The 21,689-nt window shown below is 37.6% G+C and overlaps 1 protein-coding gene across 37 annotated transcripts in view; it reads left to right on the top strand.

Annotated features, from left to right (window-relative positions):
* The window catches only part of FOXP1 (forkhead box P1), a 629,627-nt gene that overhangs the window by 558,647 nt on the left and 49,291 nt on the right, over positions 1–21,689 (top strand). For all 37 annotated transcript variants that reach the window (XR_010155275.1, XR_010155274.1, XR_010155273.1 and 34 more), the window contains one exon: positions 11,460–11,564. Coding sequence is in view for 34 of the 37 variants with exons in the window: in XM_054682054.1 (XP_054538029.1) it covers positions 11,460–11,564 (105 nt within the window). In the remaining 3 variants the exon portion in view is untranslated. The remainder of the gene's footprint in view (positions 1–11,459; positions 11,565–21,689) is intronic.

Here is a 21,689-nt window from a genome sequence, read left to right as displayed (position 1 = left end):
CTTTTGGATTAGTGATCCCTATGTCTGTATTGACACAGTTGCTCACACCACTTTTTGGAAAGCATTCTGTTTTCTTAACGAGATCCCAGTGTTAATACTGCCAGTGGTAAACTTTTAGTTACAAACTCAGAATAGCCCTTACTGGTGTCAGAAACAAAAGATGGACCTCTGCCTCTTCTTGTTCTTTTCCTTTATTTATTCCTTCACTCATCACCTTGCAAATACAGGCATTTTGTGCTTGTCATCACCTGCTCTGTTTGCGATTGCATTGTGATCCAAGCACACCAACCAGCCTCCGGTACTACAGCTCTGATTCTCTGCTCCATTCTCCTGCTATGCCACATAAATACTCCTGGCATCTGGGAATCAAGATGGCACATTTTGCCCAGTGTGGCTGGAAAGGGGGGGGGAGATAGGGGAGATTGGTGACATGGTTAGTGATGAAAATAACTGCCAGACTTACTACCTTTCGTGGCACCTAGCCTCAGGTTCTTACCATTGGTAAAGCAGCCAGTTGCTGGTCACATAGGTAGCTTACAAATGAGATGCCCTTAAATCTGGAGGAAGAAACTCTAGTCCTAAAAGCATCAGACACACTACACTGTGCTGTTGGGGCCTTTGTGGGTCTTTGACCCCTAAGTCCAGAACGACCGTGAGGCTCTGCCATCCCCTGTGAAAATTCAAATTAAAGTACGTCTTCAGAGACTTGCTACTTTGTCAGTGTCAACCTGCGAAGTTAACCCAGCTACAGACTGGATCCTCAAGGACTACTTTATGAGCTTTTGCTTTTCCAAACTTGAGTCGTTTGAATATGCGCCCCATTGTTGTGAGGTTTGCCCTGTCTGCTTATGTGATTATTTGTATTATTTTCTTTAAATCAAGTCATTTCTTAAATAAAATGAGCCTCATTCTAAGAAATGATATCTGTGAAATCAGAAGTTGGAGACACTAGATATATTTTAGTCCATTACAAATTAAGATACATCTGCAAATCTTCAAAGTATGCTTTCTTGCTCCATTTGACATTGTGTGGACCCCATTGAGTGTGTGCATATTATGAGTTGGTATGTTTTCATAGGTTTTTCTCATTTTTCAGAGGGAAGGGACCTTGACTGAATATGGTACTGTGCCAAGTGCATGGAAACCCTGCCTTCCTAGTATACCCTAATTTCTTAGAAAAATTCAAGACTGTCACTTAACCTTCCTAAAAAGTTGATTTGTGACTCTGCTTTTCCTCACATACATCCTTAGGGATATGAACCAGGCTTAGAAGATACTTAAAGCAGACCTAGAGTTTGGGGACTGTGAAGTTTTTAAACTCATTGATTCAGTAGTTTACTCTGGGATAATCTTGATCAGTGTAATATCTGGTAAACATTAATCACTGACCATATCACCCAACAGATCTGTGCTGATGTAAAATTGGTGTTTGTTAAACAGAAACAGAAAGTGACCTTTTCCCTGTGCTAACTTCCTTCAGCCTTACCTGTTTTGTTACTTTTAAAAAACAAAAAAGAAATACAGCCTTGCATTAATTTTTAAATAATTTTGAGCCAGCAAGCATTTCTGTGAGTTTGCAACTATTACTTGGGGAGGTTGCCCAGTGCCACCCCCTTACATATTTATCTATGTCCATCCATCTTGTTATAAAGAGGGCATCCTTGTGACTATTTCTTTAAGCATAGACATTTTTAGGTCAGATACAGATCAGGGAACACCCAAGATCCTTGGTACTCATGTTATGGTCCATGGCCCAGCAGCTCTGGGGGCTTACTCCACATGCATAGTCGTGCGCCACCCCACCACCCAGAACCACCGAATCGGATTTATATCTGTAATAAAGTTTGAGAAGCACTACTCTAGGAATAGCAATGGGAAAGGAAGGTTGTATGCCCTTTTCCCCAGACACAGTTTTTACAGTCCCTTAGGGCCCAGTCAACATTCTTTGAGTCATTCTCCTGCCATTCTCCATTTTTGGCTTGTCTGCATATACTTATTACTATTATCTACTTCATATTTTTCATAAATCGTCTCGTTTAAATAGGTTGTGTAAAAAGTAACTACTGAGAAATCATGTTTCTGATGTACTCGTAAAAACTTTATCCAACGCAGATGAATGTAAGTCCAGAACTATGGAAGTGAGGGTATACCATGCAAACCCACCCAGCACACCACTGGCCATGAGCCATGCCCTGAGGACCACTATAGAAAAATAACTCTCTTATTTCTCCCAGCATAATTTGCAAATCAAGAAAGAAGGGGGGAACAAAAACTAAGTCTGGACATAAATGGTTAATAGCTTGTATTTCAGATGTAAAGTTAGTTAAGGTAGTCCTCACCTCTCAGAGCACAATATTGAGAGCAGATAATAACAATAATCTCCATCATTGTTTAAAATCACAAATCTGGCACTTAGTAGACTAATTCACAGTCACTCCAATTGCAAGTTTTACTCATGAATATCGTATCACATGGGAATGTGAAATCCTCTAATTAAACATGATTTGAAAAGCAGCAGAAAATTGAGATGATGAGCGTTCTGGGGAAGGAGAGTCAAGGATTCCCTGCGTGAGAGAGAGAGAGAGAGAAGCATGTGTGTTTGTTACAGTTTGTAGAGAACTCCATCCTTATTCACTCTAGGGTAGGCCCTTTAATAGGCTTTAATAAAACACCCTTCTCTTTGTGGGAGGATTACAGGACCCATTGTCAACTTACTTTTGGAAAACTGATTAATAAACATGTAGGGTGGTGTTTTTCTGCAGTGAGTGAGAAGTGAAAATTAAGGCAGTGTGCTAGAAATGCAGTGTCTAAGTTGTCTCCCAACTCTTCGGTGTGAAATAAGAAGCCCATCTGCTTCTCAAAGTGTTTTCAGTGACAGTTGAAGGAGAAAGGTCATTTTTACAAAGCTGCCAGGGAAACGCATGCGGCGCTTGCATCGTCGTTTCTCCTGTTCCCACGTCTCATCTGCTCGTCTTTGGGCAGGTGTAAGACCTTTTCCCCCGATGCTACAGTATGGAACGTGAAGAAACTTTACCTGTCGTTCTGTTTTCTGCAAGAGATTGTGATTTCTTTTCCAGCTGATTTCCAGCTGATTTCGAGGGGATATATAACAGTATGAAAAACGCCAGAAGAATAAACTGTAAAGTGGAAAATGGTGCTAAGTATTTAAGGAATCATCTCTTTGAGATTGTGAATCTACCTTGCTCTTCTTAGAAAAGGTCGTTGCGATCAAGTTTCAAGGCCAGCTCGTCTAGTTTGGTATCATTTTGTGTGACTGAGCATGTTTCATTCGAGTTAATGATCAAATATTTCACAAATATTTGATAGCAATTAGTTTTTGTAAATTTAGTAATTTCAAATCAGAAGTCTGATTATATTTTCAGATAGGACCTCATCACTAGAATATTCTCAGATCAAATTCGTATTCCCATCTTCAAACCTAAGAAGTACGTGATATGGTTCGGTACAATCTCATTGAAAGTAAGCTATGATAACAGAGTCACAGGCAGGGAAATGTGATAAGAACTAAAAAGTGAAGAGAGAAAAGGGAAAGTAGGATCATTTTGTATAAGCTGTCATTGAAGAATCAGCAAATAAATCTGAAAGCTTTAAAATAGTAGTGGCTTCCATCGATGCCTGCCATTGTAGCGTAAGTGTAGCTTAAGACACTCTTTATTAGTAGATAGGGCTAAAATTGTGTATGAAGAGAACAGCTTTCTAGAAACCCAAGGTGTCTGATTTAATGTAATGTTTTGGCTGGGAATAAGCAGTCTCTTACCGTGCAGACAAAAATCGCAGGCTGGGATGGACCTGAAAAAGGAGGATTCTGTGGCTTACAGTGTTGTTAGGTTGACATAAAGTTGTGCACATGGACATGAGACCAAATAATTTGGAAGGATAACAGACAAAGAGAGACATGGAAGTCTTTTGTCAACAAAGCAGCCTTACTGATGAGTATGCTCGGTGCCTGTCTCAGGGTCGGAGTTCATAAATGTTGGCTGGACGGATGAAAGTCCTAAATGGTGGGAATGAAGAAGGTGGCCAGTGGGGGAAGGGAGGGAGGCAGAACAGCTTTTAAGTCAAAGGAGGTGGGAAAGGGGATGCACAGTGCTTTTTGGTTTGTGTATTTGCTGTGGGTCAGGGATGAGTGAGAGGGGAATAGCAACCAGCCCCCTGCTCCACAGCCATGATGAAGACACCGATACTCCTTCCTGAGGGGCTTCATTCATTCCTTTAATGGATTTCCGTTCAGCACCTACTCCTTATTCATCTTGTCAATACCAGGATGTGCCATTGGTGCCTGTTCCCTATGCCATCTGCATATCCTTGGTGGAAGTTTGGTGGAGGTTTTACCACTGGGAGGAGCTCTTGTGTGATTCTCTTCAGTTTTCAAATGAGGGAATTGGAGGGCAGAGCAGTGAAAGGACTCGCAGGATTCCTGGTTACAAGCAGAGCTATCATGACAAATGAGGCCTCCCAACACTGTGCTCCCAACCATTCCTATAGGGAAATAGTGCTGGCCCTCAGTAAAAGGAACAGTTACACTCCATTTACATGTTAAGCAGAGAAAGCCACATAGCACATTCTGCAAAGGTTTTTCAGTACACAAAGGATCAACAGGATCTGGGAAACAAAGTTGCCCTTAGGCACTTATTCTTCAAAAAGTTCAGCTGCTATGGTTTTATTTTTATTAAAAACCTATCTCTCCCCCTACCCGTCAAACCTCAAAAGTTATTTTATAGCTTAATGTAATTTCAAAAGTTGTTATATAATTTTAACTATAAATTCTTTTGAAAACATGAGCAGTATGTTGGGGAAAAAGAAATCTAAGAAAAGTGAAATTTTAAAAATGCCAACGCTTACATTTACGTTCATTTCGACAAAAGTAATGGTTTGATACTTTTATCAAACCATTCATTGGGGATAGAGTAGTGTTTTTATCAAATGGTGCTGGGACAACATTAAAAAAAGTGAACTTGGACCCCTGACTCATATCATATGCAAAAATTAACTTAAAACAGACCATAGGCTTAAATGTGAAAGCTAAAGCTATGAAGTTCTTTAAAGCAAAGCTAGAAGTAACTCTTTGTTACCTTGCGTTTAGGCAATGGTTTCTGAGATGTAACACCAAAAACAGAAGGAGCCAAAGAAAAAATATATAAATTGGACCTCCTCTGAATTCAAAATGTTTGTGCTTTAAAGCACACCATAAAGAAAGTAAAAAGATAACCCACAAAACAGGAGTAAATATTTGCAAAAAACAGCCCAATTAAAAAATAGGCAAAGGCTCGTAATAGACATTTTGCTATAGAAGATACACACATAGCAGTAAGCACATGAAAATATGTGCAGCCTCATTAATCATTAGGGAAATTCAATCAAAAGCACAATAAGGTACCATTTCCTAGCTGTGAGGATGGCTGGAATAAAGATACGTAACAAGTATTGGCAAGGACGTGGAGAAATTAGAACCCTCACACAGTGCTGGTGAGAATATAAAGTGCTTTGGAAAGCGGTCTCAAAGTTCCTCCAAATGTCAACCGTAGAGTTACCATAGGACCCAGCAATTCAACTTCTAGGTAGATATCCCCTAAAATTGAAAACAGATACTTAGAGTACATGTACATACACCTTCATACCAGCACTACTCGCAATAGCCAAAATGTGGAAATAGCCCAAATGTTCATCAACAGATGAATGGATAAATGTGCTATGTATGTACAATGGAATACTATTCAGCTACAAAAAGGAATAAAGTACTAGTAAATGCTACAGTGTAAACGAATGAAACTCCAAGGATTATGGGAAGTGAAAGAAGCCAGGCATAAAAGAACATATACTGTATGATTCCCTTGATGTGAAATGTCCAAAATAGACACACCTCTAGAGACAGAAAGATTAGGGATTGGCAAGGGCTGGGAGTTGGGAGGAAATGGGGAATGACTGCTAATGGGTACAGGATTTCTTTTGAGGGATGATAAAAATGTTCCAAAATTAGTTGGTGATGATGGTTACACAACTCCGTGAATATTGAATTATGCACTTTAAATGAGTGAATTGTATGATATGTAAACTATAACTCAGTAAAACTTGAAAAATGTATTTCCACAATTTTGAGTGAGTGGAGAACAACCAACATAGTCTTCTGTAATTTAATTTATCAAATAACGTGCCAGTGAAATAAAATACAGTTTATAATTTAGGCAGGATTTCCTTTTTTTGGTGTTTGTGGGGAGGCATAAACCGTAATGGGCACAGATGTATGTAGCCTTTTGCTGCAGATGAATCGGAAATTTGGAGAGGAGGAAAACAGGCAAATTTGGAAAGAGGCAGATTTGGAAAAGGGAAGAAAAATTAAGGGGATACTTAAAAGACAGATGAGAAGTTGGGTCAGTGCACAGGAAAAGCTCGGAATCTGCCTTCAGGTGAAGGGAAAACTGGCATTTCAGTTGGCAGGAAATGGCTTGGCAGATAGCAAGGTCACTCTTTGCTTCATCTCCTTCAGAAATTCTTCCCTCTTAGTTACCACAGGGGAAATTAGCTTACAGGACTAACAGTGTAAGGATCACTAAAGACTGCAGACAGCAGAGTTGAGAAGTTGTCCTTATTTAGCAGGTGGATTTAGTCATTCCAGTTTGAAGCTTTGGTTAAGTAGTGACCTTGGGAATGTAACCATGAAATGTCATAAGGAACCATAACCATTATATAAAATTGTCTCAAAAACTAAGGGCAGTGTTGAAGTGAAGACCTTGGGTGGTGTACTTTGATCCAGAAAAAAATAAATAGAACAAAATATCCTACTTAACTGTCATTGAAAATGACACCCTTATATCCTACTGAATATATACTGGATTTGGTATCATTTAATGTCAGAAATTATTACATATTTATATGTAATTATACTTTTCATGCAAGTTGGTTCTTTCTAATCTGAAATGCTATCACTATTTTTGTGTTAAAATTATATTTAATTTTTACATATCAAGGATTATCAAGAGAAATTTAAATTAACTGGCTTTTCTCAAATGCATACTATCTGTGTTTTATATATTCAGAATAAAATTAAATAATAGAAAGTGTCATAACGATAGTTTCTCATGTAGCTTTGCATAATTCTGGTCTTTACCTACAAGACATTTTTAAAAAGGCAAACACCAGTTGAATGTATAGCCACACAGAAATGAAATAGAACAATATATTTACTGTCTGTTCATTCATAAATCCACCTAACATTTATCAAGCCTATGGTTTTTTGTTTTGTTTTGTTTTGTTTTGTTTTTTGGGGGGGGGACCGTGTCTCGCTCTGTCATCTGTCGCCCAGGCTGGAGTGCAGTGGTGCAATCGGGCTCACTGCAACCTCTGCCTCCCAGGTTCAAGCGATTCTCCTGCCTCAGACTCCTGAGTAGCTGGGATTACAGGTGCCCACCACCACACCTGACTAATTTTTGTATTTTTTAGTAGAGACAGGGTTTCACCATGTTGGCCAGGCAGGTCTCAAACTCCTCACCTTAAATGATCCACACACTGCGGCCTCCCAAAGTGCTGGAATTAAAGGCGTGAGCCACCGCCCCCGAACTCAAACCCATGTTCTGTTGGAGGTACTGAGTATATGGAGCTGAAAAAGTGATCCCTGCCCCTAGGAATATTCAACCTGGGAGTTTGTGGTAAAATACATCTTATTAAACAATTGACCCTAAAGTTTTAGAAGTCTAATTTTGACAAACATGTTTAAATCTTTTAAAAAGGAAATATATCTGTTTTCATCACTGACCCTGACAGCTTTTCAGAAATGATACTTTACACATTGGTGAGTTTACCCTTGAATAATTTATCTAAATGATTAGGCTCACTGCTTTATTTTACCATCAGATGCCCAAATCATCCTTTTCCCACCATGTTTCATCCTGTAAATGTAGCTCTAAATTAATTCAAGATAAAGACATTATTTTCCTCATTTTTATTTCCCTTCTTGTCTTTTTTGGCACGACCCAAAAGGCAGTAAGAATATAAATGCTTGTTCCACTTTTTTGAGAAAACAGAAAAGCTCCCATTCAGAGGTGCAGCTGGTGTTGTCCAATGATGCTTCATACAGAACGACTGCAAAGCTAGAAGCGAGACCCAGCCACACATGCAGCGGGTGTGTGGTATTCATTGTGCCACTGTTAGAGCACACAGCAGACTGGAAATCAAGTCCTGCATAGCACTTGATTCTTTTTCTACTACATACATATATGCAAACACACATATGTGTGCAAAAAAATTAACAATTGCACAGCAACAGTTCCTACAATGTGCAAAATTAAAACTTCAAAACATATAAGAAGTATGGTGAAAACTGAGTTTCCCTGCTACTCCTGACTCCCTGTACCCCTCCCCAGAGGCAACAGTTGTTCCAGTTTCTTAGGTATCTTTCCAAAAAGATGCTATCGAGGCACCTCTGCCAGCTTGTTCTCTCTCCTTCCAAAGCCAAACACTTTATTTCAGACAATTGTGTATTTAAAAGTATCCAGTTATATATTAAATATGAAAAGCAAATGACAACAGTGTGTACAGGATGTTTCCATTTTTTAAAATAATAATGTGTTAGAAAAGCAATATAAACCCGAATGGTAAATGATGCCTAGGTTGGGGTGTGGGGGTGCACTTCCTTCGGGAACCACTGCAGTTTAATATGTGAACTTGTGAAAACAAGAGCATGTAATCTTTTCATAATAAAGAAATTTTTTTAACTAAGAGACAAATTCACAAGCGGTCTTCTGAATGTGTAATTGTACCCGTGTGTGACGAGTATGAGTTTCTTTAGACTTCAGGTATAACTGATTGCCTTCTAAGGCCCTAGTGAGTCGTTATCTGTCCTTTGAAGTATAGTGATAACAAGTTGAACTAAAAGTAAATTCTTAGACGTGAATAGTTTTATTCAGATCTTGGATCCTTCACAAGTCAGTTAACTACAAACAGGAAGGGGAACAGCAAACATCGTGTTAAATTCTACACATTTCGAGTCCAAAACCCTGCTAGTGAATGCATATTATTATTTTCTCTCATATTATTATTTTCAGAACACTCCCAGCTTAACCCAGGAAGCACAGCCGTTTAACCATTTACAGTTCTTAACTAGTAATATTAATTTTTCATCCTAACTAGTTCAGGTTCCTGGTTTCCAAATTGAAAAAATCACACAAAATATGTATACTGGCTAAGAATGTGCTCGGCATGTAGCATTTTTCAAGAGCAACTTGATAGAATATTCACAGTGTTAAATTTTGGTACTCATTAATTGAGTGATTCTGTTTCTCTGAATGTATCTTCTGGTAGCAGTCAGTTGTGATAATATTGGCATGTTTAAGCTGGTAAATTTTATTTCTAACATTATCTACAAATATAACAAACATGAAGAGAAACTCAATGTCCAAAATAGAGGAATGGTTAAATTTTGGCATATAACTAGAGTTAAGTTGATACGTGATGGACTATTACCCATCAGTAAATAAGGTTCTTGAAGATGAGTTGAGAACATGAGAAAGTATTTACAAAATTATGTTAAATATAAAAGAATGATATAAATATTCGTGCCTTATCAAGTGTGTATGTATTTGAAGGTAGGTTTTTTTTTTCTTTTCAGGATTTTCAAGTTTTCTACAACAACAATATATTACTGTTTTAAAGTTATAAGAATAGTTAAATCTTAATAAAATTGCTAAAGAAAATAATTATTAAAGTTGGAATATTTTTCTTTTCTTTTTAAGCTGTGGATTAAAAGTTTTCTTTTTAAATTATTTTCTTCCCTCTTAGAATATCTGAGAATTCTACTACTGTTGAAGTATTCTTTCATTTGTAATACTGTTAGTAAATTTTTAAAATTCTATTTTTGCATTTCTATTTTATTCATTCACAGATCTGAAGATGAACACAAATAGGTAGTAATTCTTTCCTTGAGTCCAATGCAGTTTTACCCTGTTAACTGCTTAGAGAATATCCTTTTATTGTTTGGCTTCATAAATCTCACTATAGCTACTTGAGTTCCCTTGTTGTATTTCTTTCTTGTATGAGGGGCACCTTTCTGTATTTTTACAAGTTGTTTTTCTACCTTTTTTTCTTTTTCTTTTCCTTTTTTTTTATTCTAAGACCTATTTTCTGTGGTAGGGCAAAATAGCTTGTTATTATCTTTAAATTATATTAGATTTCCAGCAAAATTATTCAAAAGTCATAGGGAGATGTAATGATCTTTGATCAGGTGTAGTTCTGTGTGTCTGTGTGTTTACTTTTTATGCTCCTTGGTTTGTGTTCATAATACACTTACTGTGGGTTGTGTTATAAGTCAGGGACAAGTGGCATTTGTGTACATATGCTCTATGAATGTAAATTGATAAAATACATGAATATACATCCTGATGGCAATATGAAATGAAATACAGGCCTCTTGTGTGTAAGCATGTGTGTGTGTGTGTGTGTTCTTGTAATCATCATTCATTGTGCTTGAAGTTCAAAGTCAGGCAGAGACAGTCGAGTAAGTTGCAAAATAGCCCTTCCCAGGAAGGGAATGCACTTGAGTACGAAACAGAACTCTCAATGTTAGTTTTACATTTCTGTCTGATGGAATTTAAGGTTATGGAAACAACTGTAAAAATAATTTGTCTGAAAGAAGTCTGGATGCAGAAATATAATAGAGAAAAATATTTGAGAATATGGTTCATCGGTGAGTGCAACAGATACTCTTCCCCGAGCACCACATGGTGTGGATCAAAGCATCCCATGACTTGGATCCGTGTGGCCAAATCATTACGTATTGATTGGAACCCCACTGGAGGATTAACCCCTTCGTGTTCATGCCAAATTTTCTCTCACTCTTGGTGTTAGGAATTTTAGGAATATAATCTTCTTGCCATTATTAGCTTTTTTAAAAAAAAAAACACGAATCATCTGCTTGGACACATTTGTCTTCCTAAATTATTTTGGTATTATTCTAAATTATTTAATTGTACTCCTCTTTGCTGGATAAAATTAACTTGGGAAAAAATATGTGATTATATGAAAGCAGTTTCTGGGGGAAGGGAAGAGGGGAAAATGGATAATATTCCTTGTAGATGTAGCAAGAAAATCTCAAAATCAAGTACAGATTTTATAATTTTCATTATGTAGATTAAATAAGTTCTAGCTTTTTAAAGACTCCTTCGCAGTCTGAGTAAAGAGCTTTGCATCTAACAAAAGCCTGTCAAACACTTTTTCATACATAGATGTACATTTCTAACATTTGACTAAATACATTTAGGTACAATTTAACTCTTGCTTTTAGGCAACAATGCAGAATTAATTAGTCAATTACATGGGATGGGGGAAATCACAGATTTGTCTTGTCCACATTTGGCCATGTGGGCTCCTCCTGCCTTTTTTATCCTCGTCTGGTGGAATGGTTCTTGGCAGCAAATTCATTCTCTGGTCTTCTGTGTGTTTTCTTTCAGTTTGTCCCATGAGGAGCACCCCCATAGCCATCCTCTCTATGGACATGGTGTATGCAAGTGGCCAGGCTGTGAAGCAGTGTGCGAAGATTTCCAATCATTTCTAAAGTAAGAATGATTTTATTTTGTTTTCTTCTTTTACACAGCCAACACCTCCCACCGTTCATGCTTTGCTCATAAAATGCCTTTTTGATGGAGAGTTTCACCTCACCCCTTTGAGAGTGGACTCTAAATCACAAGGTCTAGTGCACTGTCATAGGAATAGTTACAAAATCTATTGAGGGTTGTACTACAATGGGAAAAAGGCTTACATTCAAAGGCGTAAGTCTTAGTAAGAGCCCATATTTACCCATTTTTCAGAGTGACAAGGATTAAAAAAAATGATTCCAGTATTAAACTTGCAGTTTTTTAGCGTTTACTTTTATTCATGTCCTTACATATCAAATCAATGACATATACACTATATTTTTGTTGTTGTTGTTGTTGGAGGTGTCATCTTTTTTTTTTTTTTAATTACACTTTAAGTTCTAGGGTACGTGTGCACAACATGCAGGTTTGTTACATATGTATACATGTGCCATGTTGGTGTGCTGCACCCATTCCTCATTTACATTAGGTGTATCTCCTAATGCTGTCCCCTCCCCTCTCCCCCCACCCCACGACAGGCCCAGATGTGTGATGTTCCCCACCCTGTGTCCAAGTGTTCTCATCGTTCAATTCCCACCTATGTGTGAGAACATGCGGTGTTTGGTTTTCTGTCCTTGCGATAGTTTGCTCAGAATTATGGTTTCCAGCTTCATCTGTGTCCCTACAGAGGACATGAACTCATCCTTTTTTATGGCTGCATAGTATTCCATGGTGTATATGTGCCACATTTTCGTAATCCAGTCTATCATTGATGGACATTTGGGTTGGTTCCAAGTATTACTATTGTGAATAGTGCCGCAATAAACATACATGTGCATGTGTCTTTATAGCAGCATGAATTATAAACCTTTGGGTATATACCCAGTAATGGGATGGCTGGGTCAAATGGTATTTCTAGTTTTAGATCCTTGAGGAATCGCCACACTTTCTTCCACAATGGTTGTACTAGTTTACACTCCCACCAGCACTGTAAAAGTGTTCCTATTTCTCCACATCCTCTCCAGCACCTGTTGTTTCCCGACTTTTTAATGATCGCCATTCTAACTGGTGTGAGATGCTATCTCATTGCGGTTTTGATTTGCGTTTCTCTGATGGCCAGTGATGATGAGCATTTTTTCATGTGTCTGTTGGCTGCATAAATGTCTTCTTTTGAGAAGTGTCTGTTCATATCCTTCGCCCACTTTTTGATGGGGTTGTTTGATTTTTTTCTTGTAAATTAAGTTCTTTGTAGATTAGCCCTTTGTCAGATGAGTAGATTGCAAAAATTTTCTCCCATTCTGTAGGTTGCCTGTTCACTCTGATGGTAGTTTCTTTTGGTCTGCAGAAGCTCTTTAGTTTAATTAGATCCCATTTGTCAATTTTGGCTTTTGTTGCCATTGCTTTTGCCGTTTTAGTCATGAAGTCCTTGCCCATGCCTATGCCCTGAATGGTATTGCCTAGGTTTTCTTTTTCTAGGGATTTTATGGTTTTTAGGTCTAACATTTAAGTCTTTAATCCATCTTGAATTAATTTTTGTATAAGGTGTAAGGAAGGGATCCCGTTTCAGCTTTCTCCATATGGCTAGCCAGTTTTCCCAGCACCATTTATTAAATAGGGAATCCTTTCCCCATTTCTTGTTTTTGTCAGGTTTGTCAAAGATCAGGGGGTTGTAGATGTGTGGTATTATTTCTGAGGGCTCTGTTCTGTTCCATTGGTCTGTATCTCTGTTTTAGTACCAGTACCATGCTGTTTTGGTTACTGTAGCCTTGTAGTATAGTTTGAAGTCAGGTAGTGTGATGCCTCCAGCTTTGTTCTTTTTGCTTAGGATTATCTTGGCAATGTGGGCTCTTTTTTGGTTCCATATGAACTTTAAAGTAGTTTTTTCCAATTCTGTGAAGAAAGTCATTGGTAGCTTGATGGCGATGGCATTGAATCTATAAATTACCTTGGGCAATATGGCCATTTTCACGATACTGATTCTTCCTATCCATGAGCATGGAATGTTCTTCCATTTGTTTGTATCCTCTTTTATTTCGTTGAGCAGTGGTTTGTAGTTCTCCTTGAAGAGGTCCTTCACTTCCCTTGCAAGTTGGGTTTCTAGGTATTTTATTCTCTGAAGCAATTGCATATGCACTTTATTTTTATAAAATTGGTGACAATTACTGGCCAATTGCAGCTTGGTGATTGGACCCATTCTTTGTTATACAATTGACTTTATAAATGTAGAAAGCAGATGCCAAGGAAAGCTACCAATTTGGTTCTTAACTTTCTATATTGGTATTGACTTTTGTTCAGGTTCTTGTCCTTATAGGGAAAGTGGAGTAACAATTTCTACTGTTAAAGTATGACTAAGACCTGGGTTGGCCCATTTGAAGCTATAACACCTATAAAGCATCTCTGTAAGGAAATAATATTAATCTCATAGCTGAAGTGAAATGCTTCTATGCTATTCCTTACTTGTGTTACCTTGTCAGTTAAAAATAAAATTTAGACCAAACTGCCCTGCATTTTTGTATCATATAAATATATTCATAATATCACTGAATCATTAACCTATGAATTGAATATAATGTTACATGATATTATAGACATGTAATCAAACATATGCACATGTATACCTATAACATATGCACATGTATAACTATAACATATGCCCATGTATACATCTGGGTGCTTGATGGTTTACAAATTGGGTGTTGGGGACCATCTCCTTCTAGCTTTTCTCTCTCATTCAAGCCCCAGGGAAACAGAGGTGAGCTGATTTATGTGCAGGTCTCCAGTTTTGTGTGGTCTTTATATTGTTAGAACAGTCTCTGTATCTATCTTTATGGACCTGATACAAATATTGTAATAAAGCCATCCTTAGAGAGATACCCTGTGTTACCTGCAAGCAGTTTTGGTGAATATAAATTTTTGGTTAATGAATGGAAGCCTGTGAATCTATTTCATAGCTTTCTTGCCTCAGTATTATACTCTGAGAGCATTATGTAGTCATTGAAAACTTAAGTACTTAAAAATATTGTAAAAGAGATGTCCAAAATTGCTTCTAAATATGAACAATCAAGATCAGCAATGCTTTATTTTAAATTAAGCAACAGCCGTTTACAATTATTATAATTCAGAGTAGTGATATTGGGTTTTGTTTTGTTTAGAAATCACTCACTATAGAATCTTAGTTTTGTTCTTTCCTGATCATTTGCCTAATCGTATTTATATAATGAGAGAAAAAGAACTTGGCAGAGCCACTTTTAAATTCTGAGTTTTTTCTTCTACACCAGTGCTAGGTTTGATAAATATCTTGGTACCGATTTCTTCCATCTATAGAATGGCTGATAAACATCTGTAAATATGATTTATTGTTATAAAGTCTCTAGAACTATAAAATTGCTATCCATAAGCTCAGGGACATATATCAGTTTTAGAGTCAGAAAGGGAAATGACAGTTTCTAGACCCATTTTAAACATTTTGTTAATGGCTAACTTATGCCTACCGTAAAAAATCCTCAAATCATAGGTTCATTTGTTATGTGAGCTGACAATTAGGTTATATTTATTAGAAGATTATCCCAAAAAGGAGAGAGAATAATTTTCGTATTAAAGAAAATAAAGATCATTAGAATTGGGGCCTAGACTCAATTCCTATAAAAGAGCCCATTTCTCTTCTAAAGATATTAGAAGTCTGGCACTTGTATAGGAAACCACCTATCAATTATTTATTGTGGTTTTGCACATGACACGACATGTTCTCAGTTCCTGTTTGCTCAGTGGAATTGGAATGCCCACTATCAACCTGCAACTGTTGCTTGGTTATTTCCTGGTACTTATTTATTGACTTATATTTGTAAGACGACTTTTGTTTGTAAGTTACAGAAACCCAACTTAAATTGGCTGAAGCGAAAAAAATAAATAAATAAATGAGGGATGATAATTGGCCCCTATTGCTAGGAAGTCCAGTGGTACAGCTGGCTTCAAGCATGGCTAGATCCTGATATTTAACCAAGGCTGTTGGAGTATTGATTGTCCATTAGCTCTGTTTTTCTATGTTGTCTTCATCTGGGGGCTCTTTCCAAGTGGAACTGAAGAGGACAGGTTTATTAATCCCACAGAGTATCTCTTTCCATGTAGCCCCAGAAAAAGCCATAGGCAGACTGTCATTGGCCCAGATTGAGTCATGTGTTCTAGCTTTGAGCCAATCACCATGATGTGCCCTGGCTTGCATTACATGCCGCCTCCAGAACAGAGGGAGATGTTCACCCCACGTGAACCACATGGGGGCTGGGGATAAGAAAGTTGGTTCAAGAATGTAAAAATGAATATTGTAAAGTAGCAAAGGAGAGCAAATGCTGAGTAAGAAGAAACTCCCCTAGATGCTTTCCTGAGTTATGCATTGACTGGTCATATGTAACAAATTCAGGATTTCAGTTTTCCTCTACAACATGATTTTAACTCTTAGAAATTCAGAGTTGTCTTCAGGTATCAGGATCTTGCCTAGTGCAGTGGAAAATAAGTTAGTCTTCTTGTAGATTCACATTTCCCACTTCTCTGTTCAGTCTAAAGGGAAATCAAATTGGCTTTGATGAAACCAACTTTGTTTTCCATTGAACCGAACTGAAAGAAGCTAGCAAACTTCTGTGGTTCAAGTAAAAACCACCTGGCTTCTTTGAATGATCTCACTTGGGGAGGGGGGGGGTTATTGTCATCAGAGAGTGATGCATCAAGTACTTTGCTCAGATTGCTGGATTCATAGATCCTGAAAGCATCTTCATTTGCTTCAGTGGACCCAAAATTCTCTAGTCTACGCTTCTCTTCAGTTGTCCCTTTCTTTTTAGAAGGGATTTCTTATGGTTTAGGCAAATTGATAGCAGTGTTGCTTGAATTCTCCTTGGTATTCTTACTTAATAAAGGTAACATTGCTTTGACCTTGATTTAAGTGTTACTTCATAGATTATTTTCACCTATTTTCTGTTCCCTTGATTTTACACTCCCCTAGTAATTGTTTATAATGAAATAGTACTGAACCTTAAAACAGGCATAGTCCCGAAATGCTTCACATATATTAACTCATTTAATCCTCACAAACAGTTTATGCTAGTATTGTAGTAGTATTCCCAGCATAGAGTTAAGGAAACTAATGCCCAGAGAGGTTAAATGATTTACCCAAGGTCACACAGCTAATAAGAGGTGGAGTCAAGGTCCAAACCCAGGCAGTCTGGCTTCAGAAGACTTATTCTTAACTGCTGCATTATACAGCCTGGTTAGAGGCAGCACTTCTAATTGACAGTTTGCTTTCTGCTTGGCAGTGGATGTAAAGAAAGTTTTGGAGAAAGGCTGACTGGGTAGTGAGGACACTATTAATATGTTCTTTGAACTAGCCACATGTCATCTGAGCCTCAGTATCAGCACATGTGATTTGGGATGTTAACCACTTTTTACGGTTGTTAGAATTAAAAGGTACACCAGGCAAGACACAGGTGGTTTACCCCTGTAATCCCAATGCATTTGGAGGCTAAGGTGGAAGGATTTCTTGAGGCCAAGAGTTTGAGACCAGCCAGATCAACACAGCAAGACCCTATCTCTGCCAAAAAAAAAAAAAAAAATTCAGCTGGGTGTCGTGGCATGTGCCCATAGTCTTAGCTAATTGGGAAGCTAAGGTGGGAGGCTCACTTGAGCCCAGAAGTTCGAGGCCGCAGTGAGCTATGATAATGCCACTGTACTGTAGCCTAGGTAGCAAAGCAAAACCTTGTCTCTAAAAATTAAATAAATGAATGAGTAAATAAAAAGTACATCATATAAACTGCCTAGCCCATACTAGGCACTCTTTAAAAGCGTTAGAACTTCTTAACCTACTTAGATATATTTATTTTTCAAGGATGGGTAATTTTAAATATCCAAAAATTTCCAACCTTCTACCTAGGAAAAGGAGTTGTGACTATGCAAAGCATTGATATATCCGAAGAAATTGTTCTGTAATAGAATGTTTTAATCAGAAACCTCTGGTAAAAAGTCCCACACAGAGGGGAGGGCTTGGCAAATTTTTTCCATAAAGGGGTAGACAGTAAATATTTTCAGCATTGCAGGCCATACAGTCTCTGTCACAGCAACTCGACTTAGCTCTGCCATTGGGGTACAAAAGCAGCCGTTGACCACGCGTAAGGAACAAGGAACGAGTATGGCTGTGTCCCTTGGACCACAGTTTGCTGTACCATTTTTGGTGTCACCAACATATTTTTAGCTGAGGAATGCTTTTGTGGCCCCGGACATAGCTATCCAGGATTATGTTAGCTTGGATTCACAGAACCCTCAAGTTCGTCGTATTTGAGGGGAGATATCCACGTGTGTCATGTGCCCCCCCCCCTCCATGATTTCATTGACCAACCATGGTTGCTGTACTTCCTTGATCTTGGGTTCTTCCACCCAGTTTTTAGGGTTCAGACTAAGGGAGAGGAAGTGACTTTGCCAGGTAACAGCTTTCTGGTCTTCTGCAGCTCCAGATTCATAAGCTGTAACTGTTACAGAGGCCAAGCTTGGTTCTTCAGGATAAAAATCCCATCTGTCAATACTGTGCCACTGTTAACAGAGAGAGGGGTTCATAAAAAAGAGAGGTGGGGGGTACTCACAGGTCTAAAAATGAAGCATATTTTTTTTTTCCTTCCTGAGGAAGAAATATCATAACTGTTGGTAAATCAAAACCAGAGATTTGACACTTTTCTGTGATCATTCTGCAGCATTTGTTCCCAAGGTGAGGTATACCACAGGGCCCTTGATTTCAAAGATAAATACTGTACAAATAACCATCCTGTTGTCTTTCCCTCACCGCCAACAGAGGGACGCTTTATCAGAATCAGCAGATACCCAGTCTATTGTATGCATTTATTTCCCTGTTTCTTCTGAAAACAACTTGCAGTTTTAGTGTTGATTTTTTTTAATCTATCAACCATGAGTTATCATGTGACTGTTGAATTTGTTAGTGCTAACTGATAGCAGCAGGTGCTCCTGCTAACTCTAATGAAATCGTCCAGCCCTGCATTGCTTGGCATCCTCCGATAACAGAAAAACAAAAACAAGTCCCGTATCATCCAGAGAGGTGAAGCTCATCGGCGTTCTTCCATCTTCTCCCCACTGGAGTCCTTTCTTTTTTCTTCTTTTCAAACCAGGTGAAAGACACAATCTTTACTAGTAAAAACGTGGATTTGTAATTCTTCCCTTTCCTCCCCCTCCCTTTTTTTAATGCTCATGTAATGCATTGGCAAAATGAGGAGTAGATTTGAAGGTTAAATCCTGACCACATTTCCCTGTTTTTAACTTAGAATGTAAAATCAAATGCAGGCCCATAGTTTCACAAACACCAGGTACTCTTATGTGCTTGGGGGAAAATGTTTCCATTTCTCCTAGTTTTTCTTTTAAGTGACCACTTGTATAACATCTACTAAAAGTATCATTTGTATCCTTGCTTAGTATCCTATTTGAAAAGAATTTTTTTTCTTTTGGTGATTTCTCAGGGAGAAAAACTTCATGCAAAACAAAACAAAAATTCCCTTGCTTGTTAGATGTATGTAATTTATGAAAGCCAAAATAAACTGTATATGTGCTGTAATGGAAGACAGAAATGTTGAAGAAAATGCCCAGAAATGGAACTTTGACCCTTCCCAAAAGGTCGAGGGCTGTAGACAGTAGAGGACATTTCATTGGTAATTTGCTTTTTAAAATTTTTTTCTGTGAATTTTACTTTTCAAAACTGTGAAGAGTTTTATGTGAAAGAAACTACTAAGTGTGCTCTGTAATGTTTTCACAAGTGTTTTTATCATGGTAACATCTTGTTTACTTTAGTTCCCTGCCTAAAACTACTTGGAACATGTTAAGAAAACATTTCAAGAAAGCCTCGACAAAGAGGCTTTTGTTTAACAGCCACCATGAGGCAGCGTGGATCACAAAGGTGTTAACTTTCAGCCCCTTAAGCACTTCCACATGAAATTCCAGCAACTATGTTTGTGGTTTTGGAAAAACAAAGTGTATGTTAAAGAAACCAGGTATATGCTAATACATGTCGAAGGAGGCCGGATATCATAAATTGTTTCAAACCCATTTGTGGCTCTCGGCTTGCATGCCTGAATGTTCTGCAGTGAAATTACCTCTAGTTAGTGCAGGAGACTTCAGCCATGTAGAGGGAATAGCTGTCTATAATTGTGGATGTATGCAAATCAAATTCCAGCCTCACAATTTAAATCTCGAGAAGATGAGGATGAAAATTTTCTCCATCAGATCTGAGGTGACAAGTCTTTGAGTATTGCAAAATGAGCTGTATATTTTTATGAATTTGACTTTTCTACTTATCATGCATTTTTTATTGGTTTTAGAAAAATAAAAATAGGGTGTTACCAAAAAAAAATGTTTCCCCCTTTTAATGTCTTTTTTAACCTTTCTGACATTGCTTAGGAGTTCAAGACCTTTCTTAGTACTCGAAGAGGTCAAAGTGGCCTAAATACCACAGTGCCCTCTAGTGATATATAGAATATTAGATAGAAAAGTTTAGACAAGTTTGCCAAAGATAACAGGCCCAGTGCCACCACTTTGCTCAAAAGGAAGCAAATAACATTTGAACGCATTTTTTTTTCAACAAACAGATTTTAGTTAGAAATGCAAATTAAATTTAAATTTTTCTTGTAGGCTTTGAAAACATTGGAAAATTTTTTGAATGTCTACTTATGCAATTAATTCTACATATAACTGCATATGTGCATGCGGTACATCTATATCACTGTAGATGCATTGTTGAGCGTTCTTATATTTTAAGAGCCATTAGTTAGCTTAGGTATTTCATGTGATCATTTCCGGCATGTAATTAGAAGGCATTACTTAAAAGACAGGGATCATCTTTGCTCCATACTTTTATTGACACTGTCTACCATATTATGGCCATGTCTAAATGATAAAATTTATTATTAGCAATAGTGTCACAAAAGTCTGAGACAGCGATTTTCCTTTCAATAAAAGTAGTTAAAAACCTTTTAGAAAATCCATAATTTTGATTGCTGGTACTTCATAAATGTATAACTGGTACTTTTTAGCTGTCTCTTTAGGGAAAAATGAGTTTTATCACCTGCGGTACCTGGGTTAATGAAATTGGGTGTTGGAATTTAGCCAGGATGAAAGATGAGATCATTCCAAGACACTAATATTGGCAACAGGTCTCATAAAAAGCTCTGACTCTTGAGTGAAGTATCATTAGATTTTTTTGATTATTATTATTTTATTTAAATTGAGAGATTAAGTTAGTTGTCATTTTCAAAGTTTCTGTGCTAGCGAGATTCTCATTTGGCATTACGTTCAAAACCCAGTGACCTAAAAACCTGTACGGAGCCAAGAGAAACAGAGAAATGTCCATCAGTGCCTAGTACAAGAATTTCCTTGCTTCAAATTTCAACTCCAGTTCCTGTTCAGCCCTTTACAAATCACGACTCTCAGCTCAAATTTGAAATAATGCTGCCTTTTTCCCCCGTGTTCCTCCTGTGTTTGATTGTTTGTGGATATTAGCTGTCCAGGAAATCCCATACTTACAGATATAAATCCAGAATGATCTTGTTTTTCCGCAGCCAGCCCAGGATGTATTAGACAGTTATGATGATTTGTTAATTTTTGTGACCTGTATTTATTTTATGTGTGCTGTATACTTCGAGGCTGGAATCAGCTGTTGAAATGGTCTCCGTCTCTCACAGACAGAAAGGAAGCGCTCTACTTTTCCTTTTCTGCTTTGGATTTTCTTGCTTTATTTTTGGAAGGTTTTTAAAATCTCTTCACGTCTGCTTTTTATGCGCTTCTTCCATATGGTGATAAACAAGAGGTACATTGTGTTTGATAGACTTAAGCTCAATCCTATCAAGGGTGGGTCTTTGGAGATGCATGAACAGGGTCACATTCTTTCCAAATGTGTTTTCCATCCATGATGTGTCTTGACTGTGTAATTCTATTCTCGTTTTTATGGTGATATACATTTCCCCCAAATAATATATTAATCCTCAGATTTAATATGTGTTTCAGTAGAATTCTGCCTATTACAGATAAGAAAATTATATTATAGTCTTGAAGAAGAATAAAAATCAACTGAAGTTA

The sequence above is a fragment of the Pan troglodytes genome, chromosome 2 (assembly GCF_028858775.2).
Source record: "Pan troglodytes isolate AG18354 chromosome 2, NHGRI_mPanTro3-v2.0_pri, whole genome shotgun sequence".
Taxonomy (NCBI): domain Eukaryota; kingdom Metazoa; phylum Chordata; class Mammalia; order Primates; family Hominidae; genus Pan; species Pan troglodytes.
The sequence above is the reverse complement of the archived record's forward strand: the minus strand, read 5'-3'. Positions and strand labels throughout refer to the sequence as shown.